General features: G+C 39.8%; 1 protein-coding gene across 1 annotated transcript in view; it reads right to left on the minus strand.

Moving 5' to 3' along the window:
- Positions 1-12,251, minus strand: part of slc49a4 (solute carrier family 49 member 4) — a 123,870-nt gene that overhangs the window by 56,588 nt on the left and 55,031 nt on the right. Inside the window, exon 4 of the mRNA XM_039755228.1 lies at positions 8,536-8,665. Within this exon, the coding sequence (XP_039611162.1) occupies positions 8,536-8,665 (130 nt within the window). The remainder of the gene's footprint in view (positions 1-8,535; positions 8,666-12,251) is intronic.

Here is a 12,251-nt window from a genome sequence, read left to right on the forward strand (position 1 = left end):
GGGTACTGAGTTTTGCTTGATGACAGGAAAAATGAATTCAAACGATTTTAGCACAAGGCTGCAACATCACAAAATGTGTGAAAGTGAAGGAATTTGCATGTAGGCTTTCCTCTACACCTTGCTAGCTTCTCCCAGATGAGTGTATTCTGCGTTTAATGAGTGCCGCTTGCCGTGTGAGGGACTTGCCCTAATGAGGGTACATTAGAAAACACAAATGGGTCTTTAAAACTGCACACATTAAAAGCTTCTTACGTTCCTAGTAGACCCTCCACTTCCACATAATCTTTTAAACATTTGTATTTTTGATAATATCTGACAGACTACTGAGTGCCCAAAACACAAATGTTCCAAAAAATATAAAGAGGCAGCCGCCTAGAATGAAATGCGTTTGCTACAAGATGTGACTAAGGGGCTGAGACACTAGCTGAGCTGGTGAGATTCCATTTAATTCCTCATTCTTTAAACTCCTTAAATTGCTGCCTCCTATAATGCAGTGTTGCTGCAATTCTTTTTCAGATAATAAAGACATTGCACTCCTTCTCTGAAAATGACGTTAAAAGCAAAGCCCTGGGTGGCAGCAACGATCATTCTTCATCATCACTTCAATCCTTTGTCTTCACCTATGTCCACTATTAACGTTAGCACACTCGACTGTAGACTAATGGTGTGCACGTCGGCATATTGTTAAGAATTATTTTTCTGGTCCTTTTTAATTGTCTTTAAAGATGGTAGTGCGTTATTTAATACTGACACACTCCAATGAGGAGTTGGTTCAGTATTAGTTTATATGTGGGAGTAAGTGTACCACATAATTTGAAACTGCAGTGATTCACTGTAAAGAGTGAAGGCTCTAATTTATATCATAACATAACAAAGACGTGTACAAACAGCACAACTGGATTATCAGCCAAAGGGATGCGTGTGTTTTCAAGCCTGGATTGCTTTGTTCTTAATGCATGACTTACCACCCTTCAACTGATAAGCTTTTTTTGGTACAGAAAATCATTAAGTAAGACAAAAAGCACAAGACAAATCAGCCGTTACTTCAACAGCAGTGTAAGCAATTCACACAAACGGTACTCAAATATACTGACATGGCTAAAAATATTGGTAACCTTGCATTTTACTCAAATAATGCAACATTCTTCATGTACAATTAAAAGATCATTCACAGATGTATTTCTAAGGTATGCTGTGGAACAAAACACAAAAGCTGTGAAACGACTTTATTCTTGCTTAATCTATGAAGACATTCATGATGGCCTGGGCTCCTTACAAGGTCTAAATAATCCTTGCATGTTGAGACACGTGAAGCATACCAATTTCTTTAAATGAATATAACATATATCGTCATTTATCCAGCTGAAATGGAGAAAAGAACTCGCACTAAACAGGGGAAAGAGAAGTGAAAGCAGAGGGTCATCTGAGGAAGTAAGAGAGAAAGAAAAACAGCCAACTGCAGTCAAAGGGTGTCACAATTCCTTCATGACCCATATTTTTATTTTTATTTCTTTTTTGTATAGGTATATTATTATTTTTATTTACTCCTGGCTGTCACCATGTTCTGTCATGACTAGGCACTTCGCATCTGTGGTTGCCATTGAAAGTTACAAGAATTGGGTCATCAGTTCAATAATATAAAGTTAATTATCTGAGTTTGACAGACTCTGATTAAAAACTGTGCATCTTTCGTTAGCCTCTTCTAATGACCCCCTTGGTTACTGACTTTGGTCTTAGTTTTCTTAATTATGGTTTTTGAGTAACATTTTGAGTTTGACTATCTCCCTGCTAGTCTTCTGGTTACGATCCCATGCTTGTTAAGTGACTCTAATCCTCGTCATCCCATTCACTTTGGTGTCTACTTTAACAACTTGTGGGCTATAAGGCCACCTCCAAAGAGCTTGATGTTCCCCTGATTACTGTTGCCAATATTATAAATAATAAGTTTATGGCGTACTTGACTGTAGCCAACATCCCCAGACAGGTTGCAAGAGGAAAATTGACTGAAGGTTGAAGAGAAAGGTTACTTGAATGGAGACGAAAGGACTGAGAAAAACTTCAAAAGAGATCCAAGTGGACTGTTAAACTCAGGGGCAAACGTTTCAAGGCACACCATATGTTGCTGGGCTCCATGGTAGACCACCCTGAAAGTACCTGCTTCTAAGACAAAGACAAAAAATAGGCCAGCAGGAATTTGCCAAAATGTATATTGACAAGCAACAGTCCTTATGGGAAAACCTGTCCTTTGGACAGACGAGAAAACGAGAGGTTTTGGTACACAACATGGCTACTGTATGGAGGAGGCTCAGTGATGTTTTGGGCTCTTTGTGTTGTGGTTTAGCCAGGGTTCCCTGGCTGAAGTAAAATTTTCTATAATTTCATATTCTTGTTTTTGTTAAACATAATTTTGTAATTGGCAATGCATTTCACCCTTGTGTGTTTGTTATGTTTTGAATATTAATATTTTATTAGTTATCTGTTATGTGTGTTGTGATGGACGGCCAGCAGCTCAACCCGGCCGACACATCCAGGGCACTAGATGGCGATTTCCCTGCAGCATAGCGGTGCCCCGGATTCCTGCAGGGCACCATGGGATATGGAGTTCGGCTTCACAGCCCTGCAAGGTACTGTCGGCGCCTCCAGGAGACGCTGCAGGGAGACATGGGGATTTCTGTTTCCCGTATAGCTCAGAAGTACTCATAAGTCACGTGGGCAAAGCCCCAAAGTACTTCAGGGCTGGAGAAAAGCTAATTCTCCATCTGACCCGGAAGTGCTAGCAAGTCACGTGGACAGAAGAACAGAGGCACTTCCGGGTCAAAGACTATACAAAGGTCTGATGGGAAACCAGCAAGTGAGCTGGAGTTGGGAGGGAGTATGACAGAGCTTGCTGGGAGGAGTGGAGGAGATAATTATTGTATTGATTCATTGTTTGTTGTAGATGTGGTGCTTTGAAGGCACTATTTTGAGGAAAAGATTAAAAAGTCTTCTTAGTGCTTTTAAACCTGTGTCGGAGCATCTGTCTGTTGGGCTTCACCGGGCAACAGTGTTTGTACCTTACAGCTGGGGTTGGCAGGCAACATGTCAATCACATTGAGGACCACTCACTGCATATTTATTTGAGGCACAGAGTCAGGCCCGCAGACTGGAACTGAAGTTTGTGAGGTCAAATGTTATTCTGCGTATTACTGGATTTTCTGTTTTTGTGAATTTTGCTACTGGGTATTGGATTTGTTTTCCTTGGCTTGTCTTTTTGGAGGCCTCATAATCCTTTATGTCATGTTCCTGTCTCCTTGTCTCAACAGTGACCAGGTGTTGACATGTGTTACTGAAAGTGAGCCGTTTACATGGTGCTGAACTCAGTGGAAATAACAACACACTAAATGGCAAGTGGACTGTACGGCATTGTTAGGGCCTTTGTTCTCTTGGTATTTATTTCTTTATAGTAAAAGCCTCTACGTTATTCATTTACAGCCTGTTCCTAAACTGTTAGCTGATTCTGGGCAGTGCTAAGGCACTGTAAATATATACTATAAAAATAAGCAAATAGATAACTAAATAAAACCTTCTAAGTTCAAGAAACGACAGCTTGATTGCTTCAATATTTGTACCACTGCTTGGTTCAGCATAATCAATTGCTGAGTTAATATATGGACCAGTGTAGTATCATTTTAAAATTTTCTTCTTCAGACCCACTTCTCCACTTTTAACAGAAAAATACAACGATACAGATGTCCTTTTTATTTAATATAGCGTCATCCTATATCAGACACCATGCCAAGGCAATTTGGCAGGTACAAGCACTTTGTACTACCCTTACCATTTTTTTTTTTCATTTGCAGATAGATGAGTTAAAAGACTTGCTCAGGATCTCCAAGTGTCCCACCGTATGGTTCAGAGTCCAGTGCCATATCCACTACGCCTCACCACCTACCTGCCTCTCGCAGTGTAGATTACGGATAAATGAATCTATTGAGACAGGTTTATAATCTCAGACTTCTCAGCAGTTCCTGCATTTTACGTAATCACAGAAAAGCTAATAAATTGTTCTTGTTACAGTAAATTAAGTGATGCTGAAAGTCAGAAATCCTACTGATGGGTCGGAATTGTAAATCAACGTTCTGCTCATTGCCTTGATGTTGCTCCTGTGGACCGGCTACGGCTGAGCCTATCGGTAACATATGCTAATAACAGCAGTGCTGTTGGTTTTTGCTGACTTAATAGAAACAGCGGCTACATCAGAGGTGAGATTTACAGCACAGAAGTTATTAGCACTACATTAGTGCTTCACATTCATGCATATGCAGCCTTTTCTAAGGAAACAGGTGCCAGAATCCAAAATTATGCTTATTTTGAAACCCCATAAAATGCAACATGCTGTCAGATTGTGGTAGCAATAATACACCAGATGGCTGACAGATATGAAAGCAACTGTCCATTAATCATTACTACTGTTAGTATACATAAAAAATAACCCAGAATTTCGAAACCAGCTCTTAAATAATAAACACCTGTCCATGCATTTACTTAATCCTGTTAAGAGTTGCAAAGCAGAAACCTTCTCTAGATGTGGTGCTGGTCCAATACAGATGGCACAATCACTCACTCATAAGGCTAATCTACAGTCACCGCTTAAACCAACGTACACATCTCTGAGTTTCAGGAAGAAAACTGAAATAACTGGAGACAAGGCCACATCAGCACAGCGTAAAAGCACAATATCCACAAACACAAGCTGGGCTGAGACTGGAGGCCTGGTTTCTGAAACTGTAAGGTGGCAGTGCTTACAATTGTGCTGCCCACAACCTAAAAACACTGGCATGTCATCATTTATAAGATACTAATTCAGGAGTATATGAGTGTGCTCTCTGTCCATTAATTACAGAATTAAAGTTAAATCAGAAATTCAAAGGCCTTCAAAACACAACCAAATGCCTGACCATAAAAAAGGCCACATACATGCACAATCCTGCCATCGAACCCAACACACACACATCTTTGAGTAAATGGGAGAGAAAATGAACATAATGGCAGACACTGCTGTAACTATGGTTGAAGTTATTTTTTAAAATTCATGGTATATATTAATTTGCCACATGAAATCGTGTTCTAAAGTGAAGCATATTTTAGCAATAAAAAAAATAATTAGCCAACTCTTGTGTTTTATAATGGAGCTAATAAGTCCCATTGTGAGGAAAAGCCTTAAAACTTACCGAATATGTTTATTCTGAAGTAGCAAAAGTTTTGATTTAAGAAAATATGCATTCTGCATTTCTGAAACATACTTGTGACAACAAAAGTAAACTGGAAAAGATGCATTGCTCTGATTTTTTACAAAGTTAGGATAAGTTTCTTGTTTGCATTTCTGCTTGCAGCAGCCATCATGGGTGGAGTTAGGACAACTCACGTTGTGTCATGAGCATTTATGATTTAAAAAAAAAGTGTGTGATAGAGCAAACTGAAGCCCCACAAACCAACTATCAAATTTTATAAGCAGCAGCCATCCCACATGTGCTTCAGGACAGGTTATCCACCTGAAGCTAAGCATATTCAGGCCCGGCCAGTACTTGGATAGGAGACCATCTGGGAAGAGCTTGGGTTGCTGATGGAAGAGAAGTTGGTGAGACAAGCAGGAGGCACCTACCATGTGGTCCAAATGTGGATCTCAAGGCTTCAGTGCAGTGATGGCGACAGTGTGCTATTAAAATGGAGCCATCCCTCAGATCAGATGTAAAACTGAGGTCCCTACACTCTGTAGTTGTAAAAGATCCCTTGGCATCCTTCGTAAAGAGCAGGGCGTATCCCGATGTCCAGGCTGAATTACCCTACATGGTCAAGTCATTCTGCACCCCTAATCATCCCCGGTCTTTAACTGGCTCTCTGTCTCCCCACTACAGCACCTAAAAGCTAATGTGAGGCGAGCATACTGGTGCAGAAATGGCTCACGTCACATCATCCAGGTGGGTGCTACACATTGGTGGTGGGTGAAGTGGCTCTCCGCTCACTTTGGTAAGAAAAGGGATAAACAAAATAATAATTCTTTATATATAATTATATGTATAATACATGATGAGTTGGTCTTAATGAGAATATGGTAATGAAAGAATTGAGCAGCACATTTTGAGTGAAAACCTGTCTCAGTGAACACCTGTACTGAGCTAAACTTCACCCTGATTAGACTTCGGTGAGTTGGCATGGCTAAAGAGGCTGTAGTGTGTGTGTGCGCGCGTGTGTTGAGTGTTTACCTATGATGGAGTGGTGTTCTGTCTGGCTATTGCTCTGCTCTGTGTTGTATATTCTCCAACCTGCCCTGCGACCCAGCTCTGGATAAGCAGGCTACAAAGATGGATGAATTTTTATTATTATTGTATGTATAGTGCAGAAAAATATATGAACAGATTAATGGATGAAGATCCATTAATTATGCATGTAAATGGAAGATATTGAGGACAATAATTAAGATGATGATGGTATTATTATTGTCAGAACATTATTACCTCAGTATGTGCGTCTCGGGAACTGCAGGTCTGACATTGTGGTCAGCAGCACAGGAGCGCCGCAGGTGACTGCACTTTCTCCAGTCCTGTTCAGCCAACATACATCAGACTTCCAATACAACTCAGAGTCCTGCCACGTGCAAAAGTTCATTGACAACACTGCTATGGTGGGCTGCATCAGGAGTGGGCAGGAGGAGGAGTATAAGAACCTAATCAAGGACTTTGTTAAATGGTGCGACTCAAACCACTTACAAGTGAACACCACTCTTTAATTTAATATTGTTCTTTATCAGCTGCTGCTGGAGTATGTGAATTTCCCCTAAAGTATCTATCTATCTATCTATCTATCTACTATCCAGGTTTTCCAGATATTCCTGCCTAGCACCCAATGCTTGTTGGGATGGGCTCCTGATGTTCAGTAACCCTGCCCTGCATAAGCAGGTTAGGAAGATGGATGGAAGGGTCTTTTAAGCTCTTGTCACTTCATTGCATGCTACCAATGTGCTCAGTATTCTCTGTCACTGAAGCACACGGTTACATTACCATTCAGGAAGCAGCAGGCAGGAGCTTTGTGAAATAACAAAGTAAGCTTTCATATAGAGATGCAATACAAGCAATCGTAAATGTGCCTTTTTCAAGTTATTATTGTCTAGTTATCCTCAGAACAGAGACAGCAATTTACATCTGGAGATCAACATTCAATGTGAATAAAAATGCTCGGTAAAGACTTTCTGAGGCAAACCCATGACATGGGGACAGGAGGTGGCACAGTGGAAGACGAGTGGTGAAGTAAAGAACACAGTTGGTCTCCTTTTAAAATGGCTGAATCTCATAACAGTGGCTTGCTTTTTGCATTTTTTTTCCTACTTAAAACGACATGGATATGCTGTTTTGCAATATATGTGCAATCTCAACAAGCAGATCAATATTCAGTAATATTATTGGCTTGACAAATGGGAGTATTCACAGGTATTAAGGCTTTTCTTCACGGTGGGACCCCGGTATCCATCAGCTTCACTATAAAACGCAGGTAATTTATTCTTCTTATTATTTTTTTAAACTGATAAAATATGCTTCACTTTGGAGCACAATTTCATGTGGCAAACTAATACATGCCATGATTGTGAAGAAATAACTTCAATTTGAAAAACACTAAAGTTATCCTTTAACCAGTACAGCAGTCACCACCACATAACTCATGTTATTAACGTCTCCTCCAGTGAATGATTCTTGTCTGGCAGGAGATCACGAGATCACACAGGTTTCTTCCATTACGACTTCTTAAATTTTCTTGCTTGCCCCACAAAATCTCCCTCCTTATCTCCTGCCCTTCTTGTATAATTCCAGCTAAAGATGATTAGATTAGATACGTTTTATTAATCCCAATGGGAAATTCAAATGGATACAGCAGCAGAAACATAAAACACAAGAATACAGACTCAAGACAAATAACACAGTCAATCAATAAATAAGAATAAACTTGACAAGTAGATTGGGTGGAAACATTAAACTGCCTGAGAGCAGTGGGCAGAAAAGACCCCCAGAGGCGCTTCTTAGAACGCCGTGGTAGAATGAGCCTGTGCCTAGAAGTGCTCCAAGTGAGCGCCTCCTGGAGGGTCTCTTTCATGATTAGTACCCCAAGTGTTACAATTCTAAGTCAACAAACACCTTATGTTTGACCCAGGCTGAGGGACAGAGTAGAAGTTTACTGCTAAAAGGATCGCTTTCTTTTGGTTGCCTGTGTACTAATAATGCCTGTTATACACTCTTAGGCTCAGCCAAAAACTGTTCAAATGAAGTGTGCAACGAATTCAAGCCATGGTGGTTGTAACATTTTCTTCTGATGTTGATGTAGAAATCTGGCCAAACTTGGGTCATCTTCAACAAAATCCCGGCTACACAAGAGAATTGTGTAGCTCATCACTCATATGCTGTGCTTAATAAACATGTACAGCGACTTCACTTATTCTATTAAAGGTTTATGATTGAAAATGCTAATATAAATAACTTTATTACTGGCATAATACAACAGAAAGCATACCTGAGGAGTCGACAGATACTGCTTCTATAGCTGAGCCTCTGGCTGGCAGCTGCTATGCTAGGTGGTAATGGAGGTCGAGATGGGAAATAAGCCACCACAGCAGCAAACAGCAAGGACACAAAGCCAAATTCTGTGGGGAGAATCAACAGCAAGCAGAAATGGTTACACATTCCCAAGAAAGATTTAACGAGCACATGCATTAAAGTCACTGAACATACCCGACTACTCAATAGCCCAAAGGAAACAAAATGATATGCATGCAGTGTGCCCCCTAGTGGCTATGGCACTAGACTGTAACATGTACAAGATAGAGCTGGATATTTCTGAGGATGCCAACTTCAGCCAGTGTAAGGGAGACTAATTACGACTAACTCAGAAGTAAAACATACTTTTAAAACTATAAGGACACACACGCTTTCAATACGTGTGCAATCGGAAGATGTGAATTGCCACACAGGAACTTTCTTGATGTATTCAGTTAGACACAAGACTTTTGCTTCACTTTTTATCTGGTGCATCACAGGCCACATGTATAATCTCCTCAGTATTTACTTTTTACTTTGTAATATATAAACACAACTTCCATTAACAGTTTCCGGAGCAAATGAATGAACTCTATAGTTGTGGTAAAAGTAAGTGATCTCAAAAACACCCAACTTACCTTTAGAGGTTCAGCTTTCAGTGCTCACATTGCAGTAACTGCCATTTCTAATTTGTCTTGTATGAATAATGTGAGGAGCAAATGTTACACAAATACTTAATCTCTGACTCAAGCACATTCTGCCAAGGCAAAAGATTTATAAAAGAATTGTTTTTCAAGCACTACAATATGAATCAAAATGAATGCAGCTAATGTGAAGAAGATTCTGTCACATGAAGGGAACTTCTTATTTTAACATTAACTCAACAGATCAAGTTTAACCTCATCAACTGATACTGCTCACTCCAGCTTAAAATTAAATGGCAGCCCTAAGTGCTATGGAAAAATGAAGGACGTATTCCAAAGATTATTGTGAGAATAAATACACCAGGAGATGGTTAGCACAAAAAAAAAAATGTCATCAAAGCAGGTAAGGGTCAAAGCCATGAGACTGTACCAAAGGGTTAGAGACGAGTCGGGGCAATTGTGGTCATGTGACAGCTTCACACAGCAGTACAAAAAATAAATAAAACAAGATGTGAGTCAAAACAGACTTTGACAATACAGGGCAATATTAAAATGAAATCACAATAAAAAAAATCCTTAGTGGGGGAAAACAACTTCTTAATATGACAAAAGGAAGGCATGGGAAATTGAGAATGATCAAATAAGGAAGAATTAAAATTGCCAAAGCTAAGTTTGATACCGGTAATCAGCCCCATCTTTCACCTAACGTTGGATTCCAAGAGCAAACTCACAGTCGAGACGACAAAGCACCAAGTCAGTAATCAAGAGATCCAGAATAACACAGCAAACGACTTGCTAAAGGTTTTAGTTTTATCTGCAAACTCTCACTGGGCACCACACACTTCCGGTAACATCGTCGTGGCAATGCTTTGACAACTACGGCACAAATTGGCATCATTAAATTTTATAACTAACTTAAAAAAAAAAAGTATTCTCCAGAGCAAAAATATAAAGAAAGATAAATAGCAGAACCTCAAACAAAACAAGAAAAAATGTAAAGAAGTATAACAGGGATTAAAATTGGTTCCCTTTACAGTTTGTTAAAGTTTGTTGTTTTTAAATTATTTAGATAAGATAAATGTGTAATAGGAACAGAGGACGGACGCAGTTAACTTATAGCTAACAAGCAGGCCACATGACCAATGACAAATAGGATGTTTGTCAAGAGACAGGATACTGGAGTGGAAAGATATGCAAATAAAAAGTTTAAGCTCTTATAAACTAACCAGTGTGTATACAGTGATCCCTCGCTATATCACGCTTCGACTTTTCGCGACTTACGCATGCGCTTTCTGAGAATTTTTATCTAAGCCCTACGATGGCTCCTAAACGTGCTGCTTTTTCTAAGCCTTCTGAGAATAAAACTAAGCGCCGGAGGAAGATGCTTACTATCCAGAAGAAGGTGAAACTCTTGTATATGATTAAAGATGGCAATACCCTACAAAAGCCTCCTCACGCATGTGAAAAGACAGCGCCAGCAACTGCCTATCAAGATGTTCTTCAGCCGCGCACCCAGACACCCACTGCCTACTCCTAGGCACCTGCTGAAGATACTGCACCACCTCTGAAGACTCTCCTACTGAGGTCGTGCCTTCATAGGTTAGTGGTTGTGTGCAATTAAATGTACAGTACAATAATCTACTATAGAAAAGCGTTCGGGATTGTCCTTCCGTCCCATGAGTGCAAAGCGTAGTGGTATTCCGCTTATTACAGACTTACTACTTGCGGCTTGAGGTGCAGAAGCGACGCGATGTGAGCAGAGTTCTGGTGCTCTCATCGTTCCCTTGCTTTTGTGCGCGATGCACTGGAAAAATAGAAAAAATTATGTCTCTGGAAATAATTAATGTTGATGGAGTACAAATGCCTCACCGCGTAGTAAATATCAGGGGAGATGGTGCTCGCTATTTCTCATCTATAGCTTATTTAGTGCATGAAACTCCGTCTTTAGCAGTACAGATTCGGGCTGACATTGTACGACTTTGGACAGGCACTTGAGGGGATAAAAAAAAAAGATGTTATGAACGGACACTTTGATGTTCTCATTCTCTACACTTACATGCCTGATGTACACATGGAGCGCACAATAATTGAAGATAAAAATCGGTCGCCTTAAAAGGCGAGTGCGCCAAGTAATATGATATTTGTAACGTCTAATATGTCTTATTTTCTCTTATTTTGTCTAATATATTGAGTAATATGAGTGTAATGGTGACTAAAGGGTGTTGTTTCATGTCTAGAGGGCTCTAATAATGTTAAAAAACGTATTTAGAAGGTCGTAAACAGGTTTTCTATACTCTAACTGCGAAAATATTTGATTTATAAATAAAGAATCCTACTTCGCGAAAATTCATTTATCACGGTAGAGTCTGGAACGGATTAACCGCGATAAACGAAGGTTCACTGTATGCTTATAAGTAGACGTGAAATAGGGGATTGGGACTTCTGACTAACACTTTTCTCACAGTTAGTTAAAAGTAACTTAACTGACAAGTAGCCCGACCATAGGAAAGTATCAGTTGTCCAATTTAGGCTGATCGAACTAAATCTTGTATAATCCGCTACCAAGTGAGAGTACTTGATGACACACAGATTTTGACAGGAGATGAAACAGTTTTTGGTATATGAGAGAGAAACACTTGAGAACATGAGGCTGTCAGAGGATCAAAGTATGGTGCCACCTACAAAATGAAAATGCATCCCCAGTATTAGGAGATAAAAAAACCTGCACAGTAACTAGAACTTTTAACAAACACCTTAGCTATATTGAGAAAAAAGGACTCTCAATTTGCACGGACTTCTCTCCTGCTTTTACTGAGCCCAAGTCTGTGGTACGGACATTGATCTGAATCACTCAGGCTGTATGTTTTCTTCTGTTTTATATCTTCTAGTATTTGATAGGCCTGGTTTCTCTGTAAATAAGCATGTGTTTAAAATGGAGAGTATCTTTGGCTATTATCTCACTGAAACTGCCTTGTTTGCTGACATCAGCAGCTCTACTCCAAGTGAGGAATGTTAATACAGCGAGCGCATGCTTGTTTAGGTTAAACTC

This window comes from Polypterus senegalus, chromosome 6 (genome assembly GCF_016835505.1).
Source record: "Polypterus senegalus isolate Bchr_013 chromosome 6, ASM1683550v1, whole genome shotgun sequence".
Lineage (NCBI taxonomy): Eukaryota > Metazoa > Chordata > Cladistia > Polypteriformes > Polypteridae > Polypterus > Polypterus senegalus.